Consider the following 19,778-nt stretch of genomic DNA (forward strand, 5'->3'; position numbering starts at 1 on the left):
CTCTGTTGAGGTATTCTAGGGATGTGGCCTAGTTTTTGTTCTGTTTTTGCATTTGTATCAATTTAGATGAAGGTTATAGGATTATAGAGTTTTCTAATCTAGTAGCCTCATTTTTATAGATGAGGAAAACTGAAGCCCCTAGGGGTGTGTGTGGCGGGTGCGGGTTACTTGCCCAAGGGCATACAGCTCAATTAGATGACATGTTTATTAAGTCTGTGTAGATGACCCAAAGCTGGAAGGGCCAGCTAACAAATTCAATTAATCAGCATCCAAAAAGCTCTTGAGATAATAGTGTATTGGAGCCACTAGGTGGTGCAGTGGATAGAGCACTTGCCCTGGAGTCAGGAGGACTGGAGTTCAAATCTGACCTCAGATATTTACTGCGTGACCTTGGGTAAGACACTTAACCCCAATTGTCTCAAAAAAAGAGAGAGAGAGAGATAACAGAATGTTAATGGAAATGGAATAGGGATATGTGTAGAGTCCCATACTTTGTTTTATTTAAATGAAATTTTAGCCATTTTTTGTTTTATATTGCCTAAATTTCTTCCTATACCCCTCTCTTCCCCCTACCCAGAAAGCCATTTTATATAGCAAATAATATTTTTTTAAAAAGAGATCAGTTAAATAAATCAACATCAGAAAAAAAAAATCTGAAAATATTCCACAAATGGGAACTTCCCCTCTCCTTAAAGGAACAGGGGAGAGGTGTCTTCTCAGAACTCCTCTTTGGGGCCATGCTTGTTCTTTGTTATTCTCTAATGTTAACTTTAGATTGTTTTGCTACATGTAGGTTTTTTGTTTGTTTGTGGGGCAGTGAAGGTTAAGTGACTTGCCAAGGGTCACACAGCTAATAAGTGTCAAGTGTCTGAGGCCTGATTTGAACTCAGGTTCTCCTGAATCTAGGGCCTGCGTTTTATCCAGGGCCAGTGTTTTATACATGTAGTTTTAAAAATCAACTATAGAAGTGCAAGATGGAGAAAATGTAAATAGACAATACTTTATACAGAAAAAAGACACCGGGGTCTTAATGCAGCAAACTCAATATAGAGGCAGCCAGTGACCAGTGGATAGAATACTGGGCCTGGAGTCAGGATGACCTAAATTCTAATCCAGCCTCAGACATTTGTGAGCTGTGTGACCCTGTGGGCAAGTCACTTAACCTTGGTTTGCCTCAGTTTCCTCAACAGTAAAATGGGGCTGGGTAGCTAGGTGGCACAGTGGATAAAGCACTGGCCCTGGATTCAGGAGGACCTGAGTTCAAATGTGGCCTCAGACACTTGACACTTACTAGCTGTGTGACCCTTGGCAAGTCACTTAACCCTCACTGCCCTGCAAAAAAAAAAAAAAAGGCATAAAATAATAGCACCTACCTTTCAAGGTTGTTGTAGAGATATGAGATAATACTTGTAAACATTTGTAAAATAGAAATGAGATATTTGTAAAAAAGCACTTAGCACATGATATGGACTATTATAAATGCTTATTCCCTTCCCCTTTCCCTTACCTCCTCTTCACTATGAGTCAATACAACAGCTAGGAAAAAAAGGCCCATTGTTTGTCTATACTAATAAAAAGCATCATGTACCGAGTGAGTCAGGATCTTAAGGTTTAGAACTAGAAAGGCAATCAGGGATCATCTAGTCCCACCGCCCAGATGAGGACAGTCAGGCGGAGAAGTCCCGCTGCACTCTGCCTTTGGTAGAAGAGAAATTACCTTTGCAGGATTGTGCACAGTTCTAGGTACCACCTTTAGGTCCACAAGAGAGTGACCAGGACAGTGAGAAAAGTGGACATCATACCATGTTTGGGTGAAGGGACAAGAAGAATGTGTTAGCCTGGGGAAGAGAAGACTCACATGAGAGGTATCTAGGAGTGTCTGAAGGGCTGTCATGGGAAAGAGAAAACATATTTATTTTGTTTGACCCAGAAGGCAATGATTAGAGGTTGCAGTAAAGCCAGTTTCAACTGAAACATAAGAAAAAAATTTCCTAACAAGGAAAGTTGTCCAAAAAAATGGAATGAGCTGCATTGGGAGGTAGTGAGTTTCCTAATCTTTGGAGATCTTCGATGATTTGTCAATACAGGGGTGTTGTAGAGAGGTATAGACTATGATAGGAGACCTCTGAGGATTTTCCCAACTCTGAAAGCCTATGAACCTATGTCAAGCAAGGAGGAATAGTGAGACACTGTGTTGATGTCCGAGTCTGGAAGAAGGAAAGGACTTTCAATCAGAGCAGTTATGAGCAGTGAGAGAAATGATCAGACTCTGCCTCCCCCACCCAAGGAGCTTGGACAGAAAGAGAAAAAGGAGAGAGTATAGGGGACAGTTGGGGGTGGGGGGAAGATTCTTAATATGATAAACCTAAAGGCATAGATTATGAATAAATCTCACTGATAGAGAGGTGGGGGGGGGGCAACTAGGTGGCGCAGTGGATAAAGCACTGGCCCTGGATTCAGGAGGACTTGAGTTCAAATGTGGCCTCAGACACTTGACACTTACTAGCTGTGTGACCCTGAGCAAGTCACTTAACACTCTTTATACTTTATACTTTAATCTGGGAAAAGGAAGAGGATCTTCCCTGAGGAGTGTTTATATTGTACATCCATCCAAGAGCTAGGGTGGGGTTTGCTGATGCAGGGGTTTTACAGGGGTGACAAAATGTGTAGAGATGGTTAATGGCACTTTTGGTCTTTCAAAAGCACTGAGCTTCCTACCTGGTTAGCAGTAATAATTAGTTAAAATAGGAAGCTACCAGATAAAAGCTTCCTTCCTTCCCCAACCTCCCCAGCAATGACCTTGAGGTACTCATTTCTCTGAGTATTTTGGTAATTTGGTTAAGGTCCCATTTTGTGCATCTCGTTGTAGGCACAAAATTTGATAGTAACAGCTCTAAGACAGAAGAAATGGAAAGAAAACAGGAAATGGCATTATTCTAGTGACCGAGAAGGTCTAAAGATAGTAGTTGGACACCAGGGACTAGAAGTAGAGGGAGTTAGCCAGCAGAACAATCATCTGAGAGTCAGGGCCTGAAGTCAGCTGATTAGAGGGGAAAGGACAAAGGTCTACACCTGGAAAGGATCAATTGATATTTTAAAGCTAAACCATAAACTGTGACACATTCACAGTGTGATTAAGTGCTTTAAAATTCTGTTCTGCTGATCCAGTATGAAACTGTATTTAATGATAATATTGTTCAACTGTATAAAATGTGTATGCTCGTAGGAAAGTTTAATTGTGCCTCTAAACTGTGTTTACTGTTTTGCTTTGCATTTATAATCCATCTGCCTATTTGAAGGGAACATCACCAAATAAACTAGAAAGAATGGAGGAAAGGAAGAGAACTTTGATAGGAAAAATCTCCTCCCATTTTATTTGTGGGTTGTAGCAACAAAAAGAGAACCCAAAATTACTGGGTGGATTATTTTGGGGTGCTATGCCCTATTCAGAGAGGAAAATGGTTAGCAGACATGGTGAGAGTAAAAAATAATTTTTACCCATATCAACATCTGGCAATATAGCTGAATATCTGTTTCATTAATCCCATAGATACATTAAGGTAGGCGATAAAGAAGTGGAATACCATCCCAATTTCCGTCTAATCCTTCACACCAAGTATTTTAATCCACATTACAAGCCTGAGATGCAGGCTCAGTGCACCCTCATCAATTTTCTAGTAACTCGGGATGGGTTGGAAGATCAACTTTTGGCTGCTGTTGTGGCCAAAGAGCGACCGGATCTCGAGGAGCTGAAGGTACCATTGGTTGGGATAGCAAAAGCAGTGTGGGGAAGGGAGCTGGGTGTTCCTAAAGGAAGGCAGAAAAGAACAGCAAAGCTGAGGGAAGGAAGGAATGGTGTTGTGAATTACAGTTAACTATGGAGGCTGCAAACGCAACCTGTCTTCTTACCTTTCTGTTGAATGTGCTCTTCTCATCAAGATTGATCGTATTTTCACTTACCACAGAGTAAGTCACTTCTTTCCCATTTATCTTGTCATCTACCTCACAAATGTAATTTTAAATTAAATGGCTACTTCATTTGAAAAGAAAAGATTCCAGTAATGACAATTTAGCTCCATATTTCTCATATCACTCTATCTATTCACATAGCCAATGCTCTAGTTTGGATCTTCAATGCCTCTCACCTGGACCATTGCAAGAGGCTCCTAATTGGTACCTCTGCCTCTCCTCCCTCTAACTGATCCTCTACATCACAGCCAAAATAATCTTCTTGAAGCACAGGCTGAACCAAGTCGACTCCCAAGGATCAAAAATTTTCAGTGACTGTTGCTGCTAAGATCACAAACTCCTCAGCTTGACCTTTAAAACCCTCTGGAACCTGGCTCCAGCCTTCCTTTTCAGACTTATTTTATATTACTTCAGAAATGGCTTGGAGACTGAAATCAGGGATACCTGAGTTCAAATCCAGATTCAGACACTTACTAGCTGTGTGACCCTGGGCAAGTCACTTCACCTCTTCACCACTTCCCCTGTTTCCTCAACTGTGAAATGGGAATCATAATAGCACCTATCTCACAGGGTTGTTGTGACAAGTAAATGAAATAATATTTTAAAAGCACCACATATCAGGCACTTAATAAATACTTATTCCTTTCCCTCCCTGTCCTCTCCAATACTCCTTTCAGCTACATTGGGCTACTTGCTATTCTAAGAACTTGACATCACATCTCCTATCTCTTTGCATAGACTGTCCTCTATCCCGAAAGCACCTCCCACAGGCCTTGGCCTCTTAGTTTCTATCAAGGCTCGGCCCAAATGTCACCTCTCATGCAAAGCCCTCCTTGATACTTCCCTAGTCAGTGCTGTATCCTCCCTCACATGATTTTTGTTGTTCAGTTGTTTCAGTCATGTCTGATTCTCCATGACCCCATTTTGGGGTTTTCTTGGCAGAGATACTGGTGTAGTTTGCTGTTTTCTTCTCTAGCTCATTTTACAGATGAGGAAACTAAGGCAAACAGGGTTAAGTGACTTGCCCAGGGTCACACAGCCAGTAGGTGTCTGAGGCCAGATCTGAACTCAGGAAGATGAATCTTCCTGACTCCAAGCCCGCTTCACCACCTAGCTGCCCCCTCAAATGACCATGTATTTATTATTTATTTGTTTACATGTTCTCCAGTAGAATATAAAACTCAATATACTTGGGAGCAGGTGAAGTCTTTGTACCACTAGCACCTCACACTGTGCCTTGTATATAGTAAGTGCTGCTTTAATTATTATGTGTTTAATTCCATCTTTTCCTGGCCTTCTTCCTGACCTCCTAAACTTCAAAACCATGCCTTCTCAGATTTATTTATTTATTTTTTGTTTGTTTGTTTTGTTTGTTTTTGTTTTGGGGGGCAATGAGGGTTAAGTGACTTGCCCAGGGTCACATAGCTAGTAAGTGTCAAGTGTCTGAAGCCAGATTTGAACTAGGTCCTCCTGAATCCAGGGCCAGTACTTTATCCACTGCGCTGCCTAGCTGCCCCCAAAACCATGCCTTCTCTACTGCTGACACCCTAGAACTTCCTCCAGATCCTGGGGCCTTCTTGCCCTGGACTAGCCGGCTATCCCTGCAGCCTGTTCACCCTGAAACATCCTTCCATGAGGCCTGACCCTCCCCCCCACTCCACCTCCACCCTGATGAGCCCCTGCTTGGGGCTTCATTTTGTGGCAGAGCCCAGGCCAGCATAAGCTCTCTAGGCCTTGTCCCTGACAGCTGGTCTTTAATATCATGCCTCCAACCCTCACAACCCACAATTCCCTGTTTTTCAGCTCCCTTGTCATCTTCCCTATTGGAATGTAAGCTTTTGGAGGATAGGGACCTTCTTTTCTTTTTGCAAAGTGCCTAGCACATAGTAAAGGCTTAATACATCTTTACTTCCTTCCCTCCTTCCTTCATCCCTTCCCTCCTTTTCTCCTCTTTCCATCTATCCTTCCTGCTTTTCTTTCCTCCCTGCTAAAAAGGGGCCACTGTTTTGGGAAAGTGCCTTTATCTCCATGGTTGTTCTGATGAAGGGCCAGATTTGGATAGAGGATTACATTTTTATATCACTTTAATTTCCTAATATATCCCTCATCTCACCTACCTAGAGTTCTGTCCCTTACAATGAAGAATAAAAAAGGGAGGGGTGAATAAATAGTTGAGAAAAATTAACATGTCCATCTAATCTGTTAGTATAGACAGTATTCTAAATCCATAGGCCCCTCAGTCCCCAACAAAGCAGCAAGGGAAGTGCATCCTTATATCTCTTCTTCAGGGTTTGAGATTGGACATCGTGGGGCACCTAGTTGGAGCAGTGGATAGAGCACTGGCCCTGGAGTCAGGAGGACCTGAGTTCAAATCCAGCCTTAGACACTTGACACTAACTAGTTGTGTGACCCTGGGCAAGTCACTTAACCCCAATTGCCTCACCAAAACCAAAACAAAACAAAATTGTTAAGATTCCCCCGGCTCTCCCCCCCACCCTCACAAAGAGACTGGACATCGTTAAGGATACAGCATTCAGTCTTGATTTGTTATCGTCATACTATACAACACCATCACTGGTTTTTTCTGGTGCTACTATCTTCAGATTGTATCAATTTGTATCAAGCCGCTTCTGGGGTGGGGAAAGGAGGGTAGAGGGAGCTTCTAGTTTACCTAATTATTCTTGCTGATTAGGTATTAAAATCGGCTGTTGCTCTGCTGCTAAAGGACCAAAAAGGTTGTCAGCTCCTCGGACAAATTTATGACCCCCTAGCAAAGCCTCAGTTATCCCACCCGAGTTATGACTCTGAGGGCTATGTAACAGGCCCTTCTCAGGGATGCTACTTTTTTCCTTCTTCATATTAAAATATAATGAGGGGGGGCAGCTAGGTGGCACAGTGGATAGAGCACTGGCCCTGGAGTCAGGAGTACCTGAGTTCAAATCCGGCCTCAGACACTTAACACTTACTAGCTGTGTGACCCTGGGCAAGTCACTTAACCCCAATTGCCTCACTAAAAAAAACAACAACAACAACAAAAAACAAGAAGGGGACAGCTAGATAGCGCAGTGGATAAAGCACTGGCCCTAGATTCAGGAGGACCCGAGTTCAAATTCAGCCTCAGACACTTGACACTTAACTAGCTGTGTGACCCTGGGCAAGTCACTTAAACCCTATTGCCCTGCAAAAAAACCAAACAAACAAACACACAAACAACAACAACAAAAAAAAAACAACAACCCATAATGGATGATCTTCTTCTAGTCCTGCTCTTCCCTCTATCTATAACGTATGTCTTTAGACTTGTCATCTTGAGAGTCCTCTTTCTAGCTTTTCCCTACCCTCTCTCACTTCTCTTCTCCATTATGGTATCAGTTGTCTTCACAAACCTCTCCTGTAGTTTTCACATTGATTGATACATTCATGTACCACAATTTGTTCAGACATTCTTTAATCAATGGGTATCCATTTTGTTTTCAGTTCTTTGCTTCTACAAAAAAAAAAATGTTTCTATAAATACTTTGGTGAATATTGGACTGTTCTTTTTATCTTTGGTCTCTTTGGGGAACAGGCCTAGGAGTGGTATCTTAAGGTCAAAAGGCATGGGCATTTTAGTCACTTTCTTTGCAGGAATCCAAAATGCTTTCCAGAATGACTGAACCAGGGCAGCTAGGTGGCGCAGTGGATAAAGCACCAGTCCTGGATTCAGGAGGACCTGAGTTCAAATCTGGCCTCAGATAACTTGACACTTACTAGCTGTGTGACCCTGGGCAAGTCATTAAACCCTCACTGCCCTGCCCCAAAACAAAACAAAAAAAACAAAAACAGAATGATTGAGCCACAGTCCATTGGTGGGCAGCTAGATTAGTAGATAGAGTGCCAGGCCTGGCATCAGGAAGACCTGAGTTCAAATGTGGTCTTCAACACATGGTGGCTGTGTGACCCCTGGGCAAGTCATTAAACCTCTCTTTGCCTCAGTTTCCTCATTTGAAAAATAGGGATAAGAATAGTACCTACTGGGGCAGCTAGATGGCGCAGTGGATAGAGTACCGGTCCTGGATTCAGGAGTACCTGAGTTCAAATCTGGCCTCAGACACTTAACACTTACTAGTTGTGTGACCCTGGGCAAGTCACTTAACCCCAATTGCCCCTCAAAAAAACAAAAACAAAAAAAGAATAGTACCTACTTCCAAGGGTTGTTGTGAAACTCAAATGAGGTAATATTTGTAAAGTACAGTGCCTGGCACATAGTAAGCATTATATAAATATTAGTGTTCATTGTTTCCATAGCTCCTCCAACTGTTTTCACTTTATGTCATCTTTGACATTTCGACATCTTTGCCAATTTTCTGGGTGTTAAGTGTGAAGTTTACATTTCTCTTATTAGTAGTAATTTAGAACAATGTTTTATGTGTCTGTTAATAACTGGCATATTTTATTTTATTTATTTACTGTGTTTTTAGAACTGTTTAACCAGAAAGTGTTAACTTTAAAAAGAAAAAAAGAAAAAATTTAAAAATAAAATAAATAAATAGTGAAGGAAAAAAGCCTATAGATCATTGATTGTGCTTCTTGGGTGTGTGCGTTTTTTTTAGGCAGAACTCACTAAGTCTCAAAATGAATTTAAGATTGTCCTAAAAGAACTAGAAGACTCTTTGCTAGCCCGTCTATCTGCTGCATCAGGAAACTTCCTGGGAGACACAGCCTTAGTGGAAAATCTGGAGACAACCAAGCGTACAGCTAATGAAATTGAGGAGAGAGTAAGAAACCTTCTCTAGGAATAGCCTTTTCCCTTACAGACAGAGGTCTAGGGTAAAAACTATTTAAAATAAATTGTGAAATCGTACGTTACCAAAGGAGAATCTCCAAGAACAGACAAGTTGCCTGGGTGGTGTGAGGGTAAAGGTAGGCCCAGGTGGCTTACCTGCCCTACACAGATTCCATCTTACCTCTATTGTGCCTCCTTAGGAGGACTTTGAAAGATAGAGCCAGTGTGGTACAGGAGAAAGAAACCTGCGTCTGTGGCCAAAGAACCTTGGTCCAAATCCAAGGCAAGTTTCTTCACTTTCCAAGCCTCGCTTTCCTTCCCTATAAAATGAGGGAATTTGGTGAATCCTGTCCTCTAATTGTAGTCAGGATGCTACCAGATATCTGACTTTTCAGGTTCCTTTTCCTTGGGTTGGTTTCACTAAAGATTTTTTTCTCCTTGCTTTGAGGTGAAAGAAGCAAAAAATACGGAAATTAAAATCAATGAGGCAAGAGAAAACTACCGTCCAGCTGCAGAGAGGGCATCCATGCTGTACTTTATTCTGAATGATCTCAACAAAATCAATCCCATCTATCAGTTTTCACTGAAGGTACTGGCCCAAACCATCCTTCTCTGAGGCCCTCCCTGTAGGTTCTCAGAGTTCAGTCATCCATAAGCAGTGCTGGGGCTTACATAAGTATCATCTCTCAGATGAGGGTGGAGAGGTGAATGACTTCTGCCAAGCCACTGTGGGTCAATGGCACAAATAGGACCATCATATTTCAATTCTTGTCAGAACTGTTCCAACTTACATCTGCACTCAGGCTTCTAAGCCAAATTAACCTCCTAATGATGCTATTCCTCCTGGAATCCGATTTAACACAACACTGTGGGCAGAGTGGGGCACCCCTTTTCTCTCTAGATAAGCAATGAGATATCTGGAATTTCGACTACCCCATTTCCTTCTCTGGTTTTACTATTTCCGGTCAGGCATTTAATGTGGTCTTTGAGAAAGCCATTCAGCGGACCTTGCCAGCTGATGAAGTCAAGGAAAGAGTGATTAACCTGACAGATGAAATCACCTACTCTGTCTTCATGTACACAGCTCGGGGACTCTTTGAGAGAGACAAACTCATTTTTCTGGCACAGGTTGCATTTCAGGTAATTTCAGACCAGAGGCCACCCTTAGGGTCAAGCTGGAAGTACTGCCCCTGACGCAATCCAGCTGAATAACCATGGAAGACACCTTTCAGTGCACATGAGAAAGAAGTGAATGTGATCTGTATACAGACACTTTCCATACTGGGAGTGCCTCAGACTGATGAACTCAAGATGGTGGATCAGGGAAGAGGGTGCCAAGGAAATAACCAAAATTCTAACCAGCTACTACAAAAAGTATAGCCAAGTCTAGTCCCTCTTTAAGGAAATGCATGGGTTTTGTGTGAAGTGAAATAAGCAAGTAGCTGGGCAGTTAGGTGGCGCAGTGGATAAAGCACCGGCCCTGGATTCAGGAGGACCCAAGTTCAAATCCAGCCTCAGACACTTGACACTTACTAGCTGTGTGACCCCAGGGTCACTTAATCCTCATTGCCCTGCAATAGATAGAGATAGATAGATAGATGAATAAATAAATGGATGGATGGATGGATGGATGGATGGATGAATGAATGAGTAAATAAAACAATAAATATACCTATTAGTAACTGAAAAACAAACAGTAACATTAAATAGATTAAATATTTCCCCAGGAATCTTATTCCCATGGTAAATTTATTTAACAAACTTTAAATGTCTTAGATAGTGAGATAGTGAGACTTGAACCTCAACCTAATATAAATGGCCCCACCTTTAAGTTAATGAGGCCCAATGAAACAAAAATGAAAAAACAAGCTCTGCTTGCAGCTGGTGAAATTAAAATGTTTCATTCCTGTCTGAATGTAACATTCGTTAATTAGTTGTCACCAGAACAGCATGTCTTCCTTCCCATACCCATAGCATTTCCTGTCTGACTAAAAGTGACCTGTGTGTCTGGGAAGTAGCTTTTTCCTGAATCAGAGATGAGGATCTTGTGGCCAGTCATAGGTGAGATGACAGGGACTGTGAGCTCCTGGGACCTTGACTATCCATCAGAGAACACTGTTAGCCCCAGGTATACAGACACTGTGCTAAGCAATATAGGAGAGTAAAGCTGAAATGACAGGGTCCCTGTCCTCCAGGAACTAGGAGATACAGGCACAGATGGCTCAAGCCCAGGCAAACACAAAGAGAAGGGACAAAGTGGAATGCCATTACAACTGGAAAGAGATGTCTGTCTTTCAAAACCCTTGCCCTGTACCCGGTTACCTTGTGACTCTGCCAAGTACTTGTCTTTTCAAAATAATGCCGGACATCCTCTGTTACTGTAACAACAACCTAACCCTGTGATCACTCATATTTCCTCAGGTTCTATCGATGAAGAAAGAACTGAATCCAGTCGAGTTGGATTTCCTCTTGAGATTCCCTTTTAAGGCTGGGATTCCTTCGCCTGTGGATTTTCTATTACATCAAGGATGGGGAGGGATTAAGGTTTGTCTAAAGATTCAGAAACGCTATGTACATTCTGCACTTAGTAAAACCTTTCTTTCTAAAGCTAAATGAATTAATGAGATTAGATTGAAATAAGTTATTGGCCTGTGGAATTCACTTATAACAAGGGAACCAAAGATAATGAAGAACAGCATCTGCTTGTGGCTGGCAAAAATGAAAACTTTTCAGTCCTATTTTGAATATAACATCTATTAAATCCCTATCATGTACCAGATGTTTGTATTGGCACAGAAAGGGATAACTTCCTGGCAGGCTGAGATCACCCCCAGGATGTTGGACCACATGGCATTATCCACATGGCTCTTCCCCAGCCCACACTCCCACCACCAACCACTGCCCTAGTAAAACACAAAGAGTGATGGCTATCCTCAGACCTATTGTCTTTGGGGCTAATCCCGGGCCTCAATATTCTAGAGATTTTGAAATCAGAGAACAGAATGACTGAATGAGAGAGGGTTATCTTATCCAGATGATCATTTCTCTTGGTGTCAAATCTAGAGAAAGAAAAGTTATTCAACTATTATTCAATAGTTCACAGCTTAGAGATCCGAGACCCTTGGAAGAGCCTTTTTGTCTAATCCATATGGAGAGGGGACCAAAAGTCCCCTCTACTTACTACATCTGTGTCAGGTAATCATACTGCCTTTGCTTAAAGCTTTACCATGAAGGAACATCCACTACTTCTGGAGGAACTTATTTCCACTTTTGGTTAGCTCTAAATGTGAAGAGAAGGAGCCTGTGGCTCAGTGGATAGAGTGGAGTAAGGAGTAAGGAAGACTTCAGTTCAAATCTGTCCTCAGACATTTCTTAGCTGTGTGACCCTGGGCAAGTCACTTAACCTCTGATTGCCTGACAAAATGGATCCACTGGAAAAGGAAATAGCAAACCTCTTCAGTACCTTTGCCAAGAAAATCCCAAATGGGGTCATGGAGGGTCAGATACAACTGAAACAACTGAATAACAATAACTGTGAAAAAGCTTTTCCTTCATCCAGCCTAAATTTGCCTGTCTTAACTTCCAACTCATCATTCTCAGTTTTGACCTGCAAGGCCAGAGTAAATAAAATCCATTACATATGATAGCCCTCAAATACTTGACACGCCAGTCTAAAACTTCCTTATTCCTTCAACTTGCATGATCTAGAGGCCCTTCACTATTCTGCTTGTCCCCACTCTGAGATACTCTTTCTCATTAGTTTCTTGGGTTGTTGTTGGGTTGGGGGTTTTTTTGTGGGTTTTGTTTTGTTTTTGGCCATCATAGCCTACTTTTGTACTTGTAGCCCAATAAGACACCCCTGGATCTTTTTCAGATGAACTATCTAGCCATGCCTCCCCTGCTTTGAAATTGATATCTTGAATTCAAATATTCAAATAATAAAATACGTTTACCCCTATTTTAATGTCAACTTATTAGAATCAACCCAATATTGTAGGCTATTGAGATATTTTTGGATCCTGGATTTGGTGTGTTAGCCATATCCCCAATTTTCATGCTGCATATATGCCATCTATGCCTTTATCCACATTATTGCTAAAAATATGAAATGACACAAGACCAAGCACAGATCCCTAGAATACCTTTACACTAGGGATCTCCTTCCAAGGTAGTAACACTGATCCATCAACAACTACTTTTTGAGTCAGTCCATTCAATATTTAAGATCCACCTCTGGTCTAAAAGAGAAACATAAAGGACTTTCCTAAATGCTTTGCTCAAATCTCAACAAATCCTATCTACAACATTCCACTGTTCTACCAGTCTAAGTGATCATCACCGCTGCTTTTCTAAATGTCACCTACCCATCCCTTTAATAATATGCAGTAGAATTTTTGCCAAGAATCAGTCACACTCACCTTTCTGAAAATCAGGACGGTGTTTTGTATTTCTGGCCTCTGTGTGGTATTTTCCTGTTCTCTATAATCTTGCACAACTCACTAATGGTGGCTTAAGTAATCACACCACTTGTTTCTCTTTAATACTCTAAAATGTAGCTTGTTTAAGCCTAGTGACTTAAATTTATGAAGGGCAGGCAGCTTGGGTACCTTTCTCACCCTCTCCCTACTTAATCTTGGTTTTAACTTCTCATTAACCATTTTTTTAACCATTAACATACCCTATCCAGTCCAATGATTATTCTCCTTGACAGGGAAGCAAGAAGCAAAGGAAGAGTTGAGTAATTCCATGTTTTTCTGTCTTCTGTTATCATTTTCCCATCTTTTCCCTCAATTATAGAAAATTATAGAAGACAAAGGAAAAAAAAACATTTTGTTCTCCTTTGTTCTCTGACTCCACTTTAGTTCATTTGGCTCCGTTTAGTATGCCTGAAACTTTTTTTTTTCTTTTTTGGTAAGGCAATTGGGGTTAAGTGACTTGCCCAGGATCACACAGCTAGTGTTAAGTGTCTGAGGCCGGATTTGAACTCAGGTCCTCCTGAATCCAGGGCCAGTGCTCTATCCACTGTGCCACCTAGCTGCCCCTGCCTGGTACTATTATAGGATGAAGCCTTGCTTTTGTATTTATCCTCTACTACCCACCCGTGCTTTTCGATCTCCCTTACACATGACTTATAAAATATCTAAGTTAATTGATGATTTGCCTGTGAGTCCATAGAAGTTATCTTTAGATAACTTCACTTTTTTTTTCCTTATCAAAACTGTTTCTCTTTGGCTCTTCCGATTTTTATTCTTCCTGGGCTACTTTGCTTTGCTAAATTTTAATCCAGTGCAATTAAATTCAACAAACTTTTAATAAGTACAAGGCACTGACAGGAATAGGAGATACAAAGGCAAAAATGAAGCAGGTCCTCCCCTCAAGGAGTTATCATTCTATTGGGGGGAGACATCTGGTACACATGTAGCAGCCCCTCTGGGTTAACTCTCCAAACTCATTTTCAGGTTAAGTTTCAGGGGAATGACTACCCCAGGTTCAAGGTCATCAATAGCTCCAGATTCCTATAGCTATAATTCATATGCCCCAATAGGTACCTTTACTTTTAGTAGTCAACCAGAGGACACAATTAGTTTTTACTTCACAAGTATATGAGGATCAATATATATATATATATATACACACACACACACACATATACATGTGTGCATATGTATATGTACATAAACAGTATGCATATATATAACTTCACAAATATTTAAGTGCCATATAAAAGCCAGCTATTATTACTTCCTGATATGAGTATATATCACTCTAATATACAGTGATACTCCACATACTCCTCTTTTATCTGTCTCATTCTTTTTCTTTTCTTTTGAGGCAATCAAGGTTAAGTGACTTGCTTAGGGTCACACAGCTAGTGTCAAGTGTCTGAGGCCACATTTGAACTCAGGTCCTCCTGAATCCAGGGACAGTGCTCAATCCAGTGTACCACCTAGTTGCCCTCCCCCGCATTCCTTTTCAATAATATTTGAGTCCCCCTATGATTCAAGGCCATTTCCCCACTATTTGTCCTCAGTAAAAAATAAAAACAGGTAATAGTTTTAATTTAATTGTGAAACCATTTGTCCCTTTATCCCAAATAATAGTTCTGGGATCCAGGTAGTCATCTAGAAAAGTGAGCTTTTCTGTGTGAAGGAGATATTTAATCAAAATTTATCTTAAGTATCTATCTCCCCCAAGTTCTCAGCATAGTCCTTTGCCAACACTAGGTCATGAATAACTGATTATTGACAAACAGACATATTTGAATAACCTTTTCTAAGAAATAAATGGAATAAGTCATCATGCATTCCCAGGTCCTCTCAGAAATGGATGAATTCAGAAATCTGGATAGTGACATTGAAGGATCAGCTAAACGGTGGAAAAAGTTTGTTGAATCCGAAGCCCCAGAAAAGGAAATATTTCCTAAGGAATGGAAGAATAAAACTGCACTTCAAAAGCTCTGCATGATGAGGTGTATGAGACCAGATAGAATGACCTATGCTGTCAGGTAGGTAACCAAAAGGCTCCCACCAAATCTGAATTCTCGCCAAAGCCTGAGTGCTATAGTGGTTGCCATGAGCCCACTTCTCCAGGGGCTGTAGTAATATTGTGCTTCACCCTTTCATTCCTACTAATGTCATTACAGAATCCCAGAACTTGAATGTGCAAAGGAACTTCAGGGCTTATCTAGTCCAGCCAGTACACGAAAGGAATCCTCACTATAACATAACCATAACAAGAGGTTGTCCAGCTTCTACTTGAACACCTCAAAGGGGGGGATCCCCCCCAATCTTCTGGACAGCTATAATATGAAGCCTAAATTTGTCTCTTTACAATTCCCACCCATTTATCTTGTTTCTGCCTTCTGGGGCCACACAGAATATATCTACTCTTCCTTCTGCATGTTATTCAGTCATGTCTGACTCTTCATGATTCCATTTTTGGTTCTCTTGGCAAAGATACTGGAGTAGTTTGCCATTTCCTTCTCCAGATAATTTTGTAGATGAGGAAACTGAGACAAACAGGGTTAAGTGACCTGTCCAGGGTCACAAAAGCTAGTAAGTATCTGAGACTATTTTTGGACTCCGAATCTTCCCAACTTTAGGCCCAGAACTGTATCCACTGCGCCACCTAGCTGCCCTCAGCATATATGACAGTCTTCTGCAAGTGAAATGTGACAATTGTAGGTGTTTCCACTCCCAAAAGAAGGGATGACCTAGAAGTCAGAAGGGATCTAAACCTACAAACTTTCTAGAATCAAAGTCCTGGATCCCAGACTAGGGAGAGAGTGGAACTAGTCCATGCCTAAACCTCTGTATAAGATAGCATGATAAAAACCTCCAGAAATACACTATAATCCATTCTAATGCCTTAGAACCTTCAGAGTTGATAAATTCCTTCTGCTAGCTAACTTCAGTCCCTCCAGCTATCAAAAATGATAAAGGATCAGGCTGGCTTAGGTATAAATATGACTGTTAAGTGTTACATTAATCCAGATAAGGAGTATACCTAATATCACGTAGCATTTTTTTTTGGTGGGGCACTGAGGGTTAAGTGACTTGCCCAGGGTCACACAGCTAGTGTCAAGTGTCTGAGGTCAAATTTGAACTCAGGTCCTCCTGAATCCAGGACCAGTGCTTAATCCACTGCGCCACCTAGCTGCCCCTCTAGTATACCTGATATCCAGAAAGATAACTTTTTAAACTCATGCCTCACTCCACTATTTAAAAAAAAAAAACATGAACTCCTGTGATTCCAATAACCACACAACTGTTGGTGTTGGCAGGGACAGAATCATAGAATCTCAAAGGCTTATAGATTTAAAGTTGGCCAAAATTTTAGAGGTGTTCTTTACAGATGAAGAAACTGATGAACAGAGAGGTTGAATAACTTGCCTAAGGTCACAAAGGCAATGAGGGGTAGAGTCAGGATTTGAACCTGATGCTGATTTTAATTTCAGATGCTGAATGTAGCATTCTTTCTATTGCACTAAGAATTGGAAGGTTCCTTAAGATTTGTTTTTTCCAGCCCAGATTTGAACAGGAAGTCCATCTACAACATCCGTGATAATTGGATAAAAGCTTGTTGTAGTTCAGTTGTGTCTAACTTTGTAACCCTGTGGACCATAGCACACTAATGCTGTCCATGGGGTTTTCTTTGCAAAGATACTGGAGTGGTTTGCCATTAACTTTTCCAAGGGATTAAGGTAAACAGGCAAAGCGATTTGCCCAGAGTCACACAGCTAGTAAGTGTCTGAGACTAAATTTGAATTCATCTCTTCCTGACTCCAGGCCCAGCATTCTATCCACTGAGTCACAAAGCTGCCTCAGATAAGAGGTACTCACCTTTTATCTAATACTCCCTCCTGAGTCCATTTCACTTTGGGACAGCTCTGTTAAATTTCTGCCCAAAAGGTGAAACAAAGTGACAGAGAGATGGAGATGGAGGAAGGGAGATGGAGGAGGGGAGATAGAGGAAGGGAGAAGGAGGCAAGGAAGATGGGAGATGGAGGAAGGGAGGGAGAGGAGGAGATAGGGAAGGGAGGGGGAAACAGGCAGACATAATACATGCCTATAATCCCTCTCTTGAATAGGGTCAGGCTGGTGGATCATTTGAGCTTGATAGTTTTGAGCCATATTTAGAGCTAAATCAGGTACCTTCACTAAGTCTGGTACCAAAATGGAGAAAATCCTGGGAAGGGGTGGAAGGCATCAGACTTTGTAAGGAGAAACAAACCAACCTAGTCTAGAAATGGAGCAGGTCAGAGCTTCCGTGTCAATCAGTAATGGGATCAGGCCCATAAACAGCCATTGTACTTCCAGCCTGGGTGAGATACGGAGATCCAAGCATCAAAACAAAACAAAAAACAAGTTTTCCTAACATGAGCTTTAAATCTGCCTCCCTCTGCATCTTCCCCCCATTGTTCCTGTTTCTGGCTTCTGGAGCCAAGAAGAACAAGTAGAAACATTCTTTTTTTTCCCCTTTTTTTGCGGGGCAATGAGGGTTAAGTGACTTGCCCAGGGTCACACAGCTAATAAGTGTCAAGTGTCAAGTGTCTGAGGTCGGATTTGAACTCAGGTCCTCCTGAATCCAGGACTGGTGCTTTATAGTTGAATCATTCTAAAGATGAACAGTTGACAATTGCATATTCCCACTAAATCTTCCCTCCTCCGTTCCCAGTTCCTTCAACCAATTCTCACATGGCATGACCAGGACTTAGCTAAGGCTAGTCCTCTCCCCATCCTGTTCACCCTCCTTTGAACAATTCCCAGTTGTCAGGATTCTTCAAAAAATGTAGCCCAGAGGACCGAACCCCCAGGAATAGTTCGATCAGGTCTGAGTACAGAAGAACAATCATCACTATATCTCTACAAGTGTAACCTATAATCACATTTGCTTTCTGGGCTGCCATGCTATAGTGTTGACTCTGCAATCCACTAAAACCATCCAAGTTATTTCACTGAATTTTCATCAAACCATCATGTCCTCCACATTCAGCATTGGAAACTTTAAGTCTTTCAGTGGCTCAGTGAAAACAACTGTGGGGTTTTTAAAGTTCATCTTTCAGAAACAGACCTACTTCCATTTTTCCCCATTCTTAATTGTTTATTTTGCTTTCTCTTTGTATCCCTAATACTTAGCACAGACACTGGCACCTAGTAAATGCTGAATAAATTCTTATTGACTGATTATCTTCTCTCATTCTCCCACCCACCACCATCCCCTACTCAAGGACCCCTCTGCTGTATCAGAGATTCAGAGAAAATAGGAATTCATCAAAACCAATCAACACAGCACCCATCTCTGACAGTGTGTATATGCAGTATTCCACACCCACCCATAGTCCCCTAGCCCTTCAAAGAGGGAAGGGAGGTACACTTAATCACTCTTTTCCAGGACCAAGGTTGGCCATGATAATGACGTTTGTTGTTGCTGCTGCCGTTCAGTCTTTTTCAATCACGTCTGACTCTTCATGACCACATTTTGGGGTTTTATTGGCAAAGATAACTGGAGTGGTTTGCCATTTTCTTCTCCTACACATTTGGTAGAGGAGGAAACTGAGGCAAACAGAGTTAAGTGACTTGTCTTCCTGACTCTACTTTGACACCTAGCTGCCTCTTACAAAGCCTTCAGTTTCTTGGGGGTTGGGGTTGTAGTTGCTGCTCCTGCCTTTGGTTCTTTCCATTTACATTGTAGCTACTGTGTCTCTTGTTTTTCTGGTTCTGCTTACTTCACTATGCATCAGCTCATGGAGGACTTCCCACGCATTTCTGAATCCGGACCCAGTTTTCTACTTCAAAATAAATGTAAATCTGTACTAATTAGCAAAATGAACTGTTCTGGTCCTATATTAAGCCATTTCCCTAGAACTATATCTTGTTATCTATGAAATCCTTCCCAGATTAAGAGAGAGAACCTTTCAGGTTTTTCTTGTTTGGTCTCTCATTTCACACAAATAACTTTGGGAAGTATTCAACCATCTTCCAGTTTTCTCTCCAGGAATAGCAACTGAAATTAACTGTGGGGATTGAGTATTTGTGAAGGACTTGGGGTAAGGGCTGTTTTGTTCATTTCCTCTTTGGTTAAAAGATAACTCAATCATTAATAATAATTATTAATAATCTGTCTTGTGGGTGAAAAAGGAGAAGAGATTTAATTTTATCAAATTCTAACACTTAAACCCAGTTGGGAGACCTTGGTATTTGAGACCAGTTTTCATATCTATTGGCTTCTTTCTTTTTCTTTTTTTTTTTTTGGTGAGGCAATTGGGGTTAAGTGACTTGCCCAGGGTCACACAGCTAGAAAGTGTCATGTGTCTGAAGCCGGATTTAAACTCAGGTCCTCCTGAATCCAGGGCCAGTGCTTTATCCATTGTGCCACCTAGCTCCCCCTATTGGCTTCCTTCTTAATCATTTTTCTGGGTAGAATGCAGGCAGCCAAATTTCCCCAAAACACCCATCTCCATGCTAGAATTCCCCCTTTTGTAAAATAGAAATCTCACACCGTCTGGCTAGCCCTCCAGACTTCTTTTTTGTTTTTGTTTTTG

The 19,778-nt window shown here is 41.4% G+C and overlaps 1 protein-coding gene across 1 annotated transcript in view; it reads left to right on the forward strand.

Moving 5' to 3' along the window:
* The window catches only part of DNAH17 (dynein axonemal heavy chain 17), a 241,515-nt gene that overhangs the window by 201,513 nt on the left and 20,224 nt on the right, over positions 1 to 19,778 (forward strand). The window contains exons 65-70 of the mRNA XM_043962383.1: positions 3,551 to 3,755; positions 8,562 to 8,726; positions 9,183 to 9,323; positions 9,704 to 9,874; positions 11,156 to 11,278; positions 15,046 to 15,239. Of these exons, the coding sequence (XP_043818318.1) occupies positions 3,551 to 3,755; positions 8,562 to 8,726; positions 9,183 to 9,323; positions 9,704 to 9,874; positions 11,156 to 11,278; positions 15,046 to 15,239 (999 nt within the window). The remainder of the gene's footprint in view (positions 1 to 3,550; positions 3,756 to 8,561; positions 8,727 to 9,182; positions 9,324 to 9,703; positions 9,875 to 11,155; positions 11,279 to 15,045; positions 15,240 to 19,778) is intronic.

The sequence above is a fragment of the Dromiciops gliroides genome, chromosome 4, assembly GCF_019393635.1.
Source record: "Dromiciops gliroides isolate mDroGli1 chromosome 4, mDroGli1.pri, whole genome shotgun sequence".
In the NCBI taxonomy this organism is placed as follows: domain Eukaryota; kingdom Metazoa; phylum Chordata; class Mammalia; order Microbiotheria; family Microbiotheriidae; genus Dromiciops; species Dromiciops gliroides.